Here is a 6,135-nt window from a genome sequence, read left to right as displayed (position 1 = left end):
GATACCTCTCAGTGCTCCCTGAGCTGCCAGTCCTAAAGATGTTGGAGTAGTGTTAGGCTCAGCAAAGAAATGCAGAAACTGGTGTTATTCCCTACTCTGTGTCTTATCTGTTTTTGGGGGGCCACTGGGGAAGGTGGAATTGGAAGACTGAAACTATTTGGAAACCACCAGGAAAACAATGATTTCCGGCTCAAAAGCAAAATGTCCTTTGAGGTAGGGTGACACTGTCATACCAGTTTATTTCTTCTGTTTGGCCTTTTATTACTCCTTTTTCCAGGCATACGCCCTCATTGTCCCACTCTTCCTTTACTCAAAAAGTAACACATTAGACCCAAGCTAGATCCAGTCGATATACTCCATTAGATATACTCCATAACTCTGAATGATCTTTAAGGTCATCTGAACTCAACACCACTACAGCTGTAGTGGAAAATAAAAGTGAATAATGTCCTCCCAAATAGCTTTAAAGTAAAAGTAGTCAAGTAGTCCATCAAGAAATGAATGGATGAATAAAATGTGATATATCCTGACAAAGGAGTATTATTCAACTGTTAAAAGGAATGAAGTCCTAATACATGCTACCACATAGGTGAACCTTGAAAACATTATGCTAATTAAAATAAGCCAGCTATAAAAGGACAAATATTGTATGATCTCACTTATATGTTATATCTAGAACAAGCAAAAGCATTGAGACGGAAAATAGATTAGTGATAACCTTGGGTTGCAGGGTGGAGGGGGAAATGGGGAGTTAATGCTTACTGAGTACAGAGTGTCTGTTTGGGATGATGATAGTACAACATTGTGAATATAAATAATGCCACTGAATTGTAAAATGGCAAATTTTATGTTATATATATTTACCACAGTAAAAAAAAAATTTTAAATGCATGAGAAAAAAGAAAGTCAAATAGTTCTACAAGAATAATCAAAAAAGACCCCCTTCCTCCTTCCCTGCCCCCATTTTCTGTTGCCCCAAGCAGTCACTTTCACCTTTTTTGGCAATTCCCTGTGGTAAAAAAAAAAAAAAGAAAAAAGAAAAAACCCTCCATATATCTAAATAATATACTGTCAATTCTTAATTTTTCAGTTTTACGATCATGTCCTTGCCATTATGGAGGGTGAGAGTTTAACTTTCACTGTTTTCTCACCGCGACTTTGCTGATGTGCACCTCCTTTTCCCCATTTTCCAATGTAGTCATGTAATTTGTGTTTACATTATAATAATTTTGCACTATTCTGTGCTGTGTGGTAAGTACAGTGCCTTGCTTTTCTTGTGCATATCTTTGTGTTTTACCTCAAATTAATTTCTTCTTTTCACATTTGTGGATCTATCACTAATTTCACCTTCAACTTTCTATGAGAAAAATACATATCCTCTCACTGTGTTTTAAACTTGTTAGGTATTCTATTAATTCCATCTTCTTAGATCATCTCTCCCAAAGCTATATGTCCTGCTCCTGTCTGGCCTGGCTACGCTTTTGTTGTATAGCTTCATTCTGGAATATCCCTGGAAGATCCCTTTTCTATCATTTTAGAATTTTCACAACTCGTGTTGGATCCTTATCTTCTGGACTCCACATACTTTTAAAATTACATCCTCCTTTTTTATGATCACATTTAACAGAGAAAGTAAACATAGATGGTAAATTTTTAAGACCTAGGAGCCCTGGTGGCACAATGGTTGAGGTATTCAGCTGCTAACCGAAAGGCTGGCTGTTCGAACCCACCGGTGGCTCCACAGTAGAGAAAACCTGGAGATCTGCTCCCCTAAAGATTACAGCCTAGAAAACCCTACGGGACAGTTCTACTCTGACATGTATGATCACTATGATTTGGAAGCGACTCAACGGCACACAACAACAAGCATGTCTGAACATATTTTTGTTATATCCAATTGGTTGAAATTATGCTGGGTATAGAATTCTAGGTTAAAAAATAAGCCTTTCCCTGAGAGTTTTGTAGTCATTGGCCCCATTTAGGAGAAGAAACTAGAGAGTGGTCCCAGTTTTCACCTTATATAAATTTACATACTCCTTCTATTTCCATCAGAGTACTTCTGTTTCCATTATGCCTGGTGTCCCATAGTCCCCAAGCTTTATTGTTTACCCTCTCATAAGGGTGGAGGGAAGAAGAGGATCTGAAGTTTAAGTGCATCCTAAATATACTTTCAGGTAATGTTGCTGCAGGTAGCTTCGTTTTACCCTTCCTATTTATGAAGGCCTGGTGGTGCAGTGGTTAGGAGATTGGCTGCTAATGGAAAGGTTGGCAGTTCGAATCCACCAGCTGCTCCTTGGAAACCATATGGGGCAGTTCTACAGGTTGCTATGAGTCAGAATCGACTCCATGGTAATGGGTTTGGTTTTGATTGGTGGTGCAGAGGTTAAGAGCTCGGCTGCTAACCAAAAGGTCAGCAGTTTGAATCTACCAGCCACTCTTGGAAACCCTACGGGGCAGTTCTACTCTTTCGTATAGGGTAGCTATGAGTGAGAATCAGCTCAATGGCAGTGGGTTTTGTTTGGCTTGATGGTGTTAATAAGGGAGCCCTGGTGGCACAGTGACTAAAGCGCTTGGCTGCTTTCATCACTCTTCAGGAGAAAGAATGATTAAAGACCCCCCCAGCCACTCTTCAGGAGAAAGATGTGGCAGTCTGCTTCGGTAAAGATTTACAGCCTGGAAAACTCTATGGGGTGGTTCTGCTGTGTCCTGTAGGGCCACTATACATCAGAATCGACTTGATCGAAGTGGGTTTGGTTTGGTTGGGTGGTGCTAACATTACCTGAAGCTTTGGTGGTGTATACCTATATAAATTGAGTTGTTTCTCAGTTTTTCCCACTACTAATTTAGGCTTTAGATTTCTGATGTTTTCTAAGTCAGTTACCACTAGTAAGCCACTTCTCACTTCTAGTATTCTATTCTTACTTCTTCTTCTCTGTTATTGTTGGTGTCTTTCTTTTTATTAATTCCTTTTTTGTCAGTATAGTGGAATTGAGAGGGAATGAAAGTAAATGTCCTCTTAACCGGAAGCTCACCATAATTTTTTGTCCTTAATATTTTGTTTGAAAAATTAAAAAGCTACAAAAAAAGCTCAAGACTAGTATAATGAACACTCTTGTACCCTTCATATAGATAAACTTATTATTAATAATTTGCTGTTTATGTACATACACACACTTCCTCTACACTCTACACACAGGCTCTCTCTCAATAAATCATTTGAAAGCAAGTTTCAAACATAAGATACTTCATCTCTAAATATGTCAGAATCTCCAAAGAGCAAAGAACATTATTCTATATAACTACAATACCACAGTTACTCCCAAATATTTAACATTGCTAGTTTCACATGATAGACAGTCCATCTTCATATTTCCCCAGTTGTCCCAATCAAGTCCTTTATAGCTGCTGTTGTTTGTTTTTCCAATCCAAGAGTCAAAGATTCAGCATTGTCCTGTCTCTGTAGTGAACTGTCTTAGTTATCTAGTGTGCTGTAATAGAAATACCACAAGTGGTGGCTTTAATGAACAGAAATTTATTTTCTCACAGTTTTGGAGGCTAGAAGTCTGAAATGAGGGCACCAGCTCTAGGGGAAGACTTTTTCTCTCTGTGAGCCCTGGGGGAAGGTCCTTGTCTCTTTAGCTTCTATTCCTTGGCTCCTTAGTGATCTTCATGTGACACTGAGTCTGTCTTCCTCCGTCTCTGCTTGCCTCTCTATGCCTAACCTGCTCTTTTTATAGTTCAAAAGGGATTGAGTCAAAACAAACCCTACAGTAACACTACCTTATTGCCATAACAAAGAAAACCCATTCCCAAATGGGATTATAACCACAGGTATAAGGGCTAGGATTTACAGCACATATTTTTGGGGGACACAATTCAATCTGTAACATGAACTTAAGCTAGAATTCCCCCTTCCTTTTTTTCTCCTTCTTATATTGATATTTTTAAAGAGCTCAGGCCAGTTACTTTGCAGAATGTCTCACAATATGGATTCATTTAATATTTTATTATGGTTAGATACAAGTTAAATATTATTGACAAGTATACTACATAATTGATGTTATGAAGCATTTAAAAGAAAAAAATTTCCTATTTTCATAGGTTATCAACATTGTTTTATTTACTTTTCCATACAAAATATCATATGTCAAACCATAAATAAGGACCTAAAAATATCCTTTATGGCCATATGTTTCAAACTGTAATAAAGACACTTAAAAGGACTTTTTATTGAAGGCTAACTTGAAGATTTATTAAATAACCATTATGTTTCCATATTTTATCTCAATTTAATCAAAGGTAATTTTGAGTATAAGGAAATTAGAACTCACTCTTTTCATTTTATGAAATGAGGAAGTTGGAGTAGACAAATTTTATAGTCTGACCTAGCTTTCAAATTCTATGAATAAGATATCACTTATAATTTTTAAAATAAAAATTAAGTAAGGCTAATTTATGAGAAAAGTATCTTTTTTTTCACATTTAGGTGTGAATTTTTTACTGAAATAAACAACAGTATAAAGAATACAAGTAGCCAAAATGGTTTTGGAAAACCAAATTAGGTCAAAGTTCTAGATGAAAAAGAACAGTTGTGTATCAGTTTACCTTATTCCAGCAATTTAAGTTGATAACATACATAGTTATTGTGATACAAGGTATTAAAGACATACTCAGTTTTAATCAACTACCTTTCAAGACACCAAATCTAAATACTACTAGAAACATTGTATACACTACACCCAAATGAACTTGAGCCAAATTTAGAAGAAAAATATAAGAATGTTTAGTCTTCTATATAAATTCACAATGGGCATATTTTTAAAATTGAGCCTGTATTTACAATTTATACGTTACATATACATAAATACATACATTATGTGTGTGCTATCCAACTCCACACCATAATGGATGACTTAATAAGGTGAATCATCTTATTTATTGCAAACAACTGTATTTGTATAGATTATTTCCACTTTAAAAAGAAAGATCAAAGTGTAAAAATCCATAGTGTAACTTGGGGTTCAGTTTCAACTCACTTAGCGATAAATAAAATCTAATATTTTACATATTATAAAAGACAAAATATTGCTATTAATTTTATAAGCAGTTATTCTATGACATCTTCAAATTTAATAAATGTATAGTCTTTGCTTCTCATTTTATTTCGTAGAATTAAGTTACTTTGGAGTATAATAGCTACAATAATGTCTTTTTATTTTTAATTGATTCCATTGAGTGAAAGTACGTTTTCAATATCATTATCAGCATCATTAGTATAATACAAGTAACTATAATTGTAAAGAACTTTGAGATGAAATGGTGGCATTATATTTATTTCTTACAGGAAGCTCTGATCATGGCAAGTATGGACCATCCACACCTAGTTCGACTATTGGGTGTGTGTCTGAGCCCAACAATTCAACTGGTTACGCAGCTTATGCCCCATGGCTGCCTGTTGGATTACGTCCATGAGCACAAGGATAACATTGGTTCTCAGCTGCTGCTTAACTGGTGTGTCCAAATAGCTAAGGTAAGTAAGTGCTCATCACTTCTAGTGGAAATCACATTTCTTGGTTTATATCTCCTAATCTAGAATAGCATGTCAAGTCTTTCACCTATTAAATAAAATAAATTATGCCTGATATTGAAATATATACTATGAGGTGGCATTGCTATGCAAACCGCAGATCAAACACATGATATATTAGATATTTTTGGATAATTATATCATGCTGTTGATGTTGCATTGATCAGATGCCAAAAGAATTGTTGTACTGGATTTGTTCGTTCTTTGGTTTGTTTTGGTATAGTATAGTTAATAAACAAACAAAACCAAAGAAAGAAAAGGTTGAATGTCTGAATTATTCTGTTTTTAGAAGATTTTAATAAAATAGATTGTATTAAATTCTTACTATTACAAATGGTTAAATTCTCAATATTCTAGATATTTTGATAATTCTCACTTGGGCTTTAAGGATTGGTCTTTTTTGATCTGGCAGGAGGTCTCATAGGAAGTACAAGTTATGAAGAGGGATGTGGTAGGGATGGAGGACTTTTCTGGTGAACTAGAGAGCAACTACTCATTCTCAGGGCACTGTGGTTTTGGAGGAGTATTACCAGATTAGTCTGATTTTC

General features: G+C 35.5%; 1 protein-coding gene across 1 annotated transcript in view; it reads left to right on the top strand.

Annotated features, from left to right (window-relative positions):
- Positions 1 to 5,593, top strand: part of ERBB4 (erb-b2 receptor tyrosine kinase 4) — a 624,218-nt gene extending 618,625 nt beyond the window's left edge. The window contains exon 20 of the mRNA XM_023731191.1: positions 5,345 to 5,593. Coding sequence (XP_023586959.1) covers positions 5,345 to 5,593 — 249 coding nt within the window. The remainder of the gene's footprint in view (positions 1 to 5,344) is intronic.
- Positions 5,594 to 6,135: the final 542 nt, after the last annotated feature.

This window comes from Trichechus manatus, unplaced genomic scaffold, assembly GCF_000243295.1.
Source record: "Trichechus manatus latirostris isolate Lorelei unplaced genomic scaffold, TriManLat1.0 scaffold00041, whole genome shotgun sequence".
NCBI classification, from domain to species: domain Eukaryota; kingdom Metazoa; phylum Chordata; class Mammalia; order Sirenia; family Trichechidae; genus Trichechus; species Trichechus manatus.
This window is presented reverse-complemented; position numbering and strand designations above follow the sequence as displayed.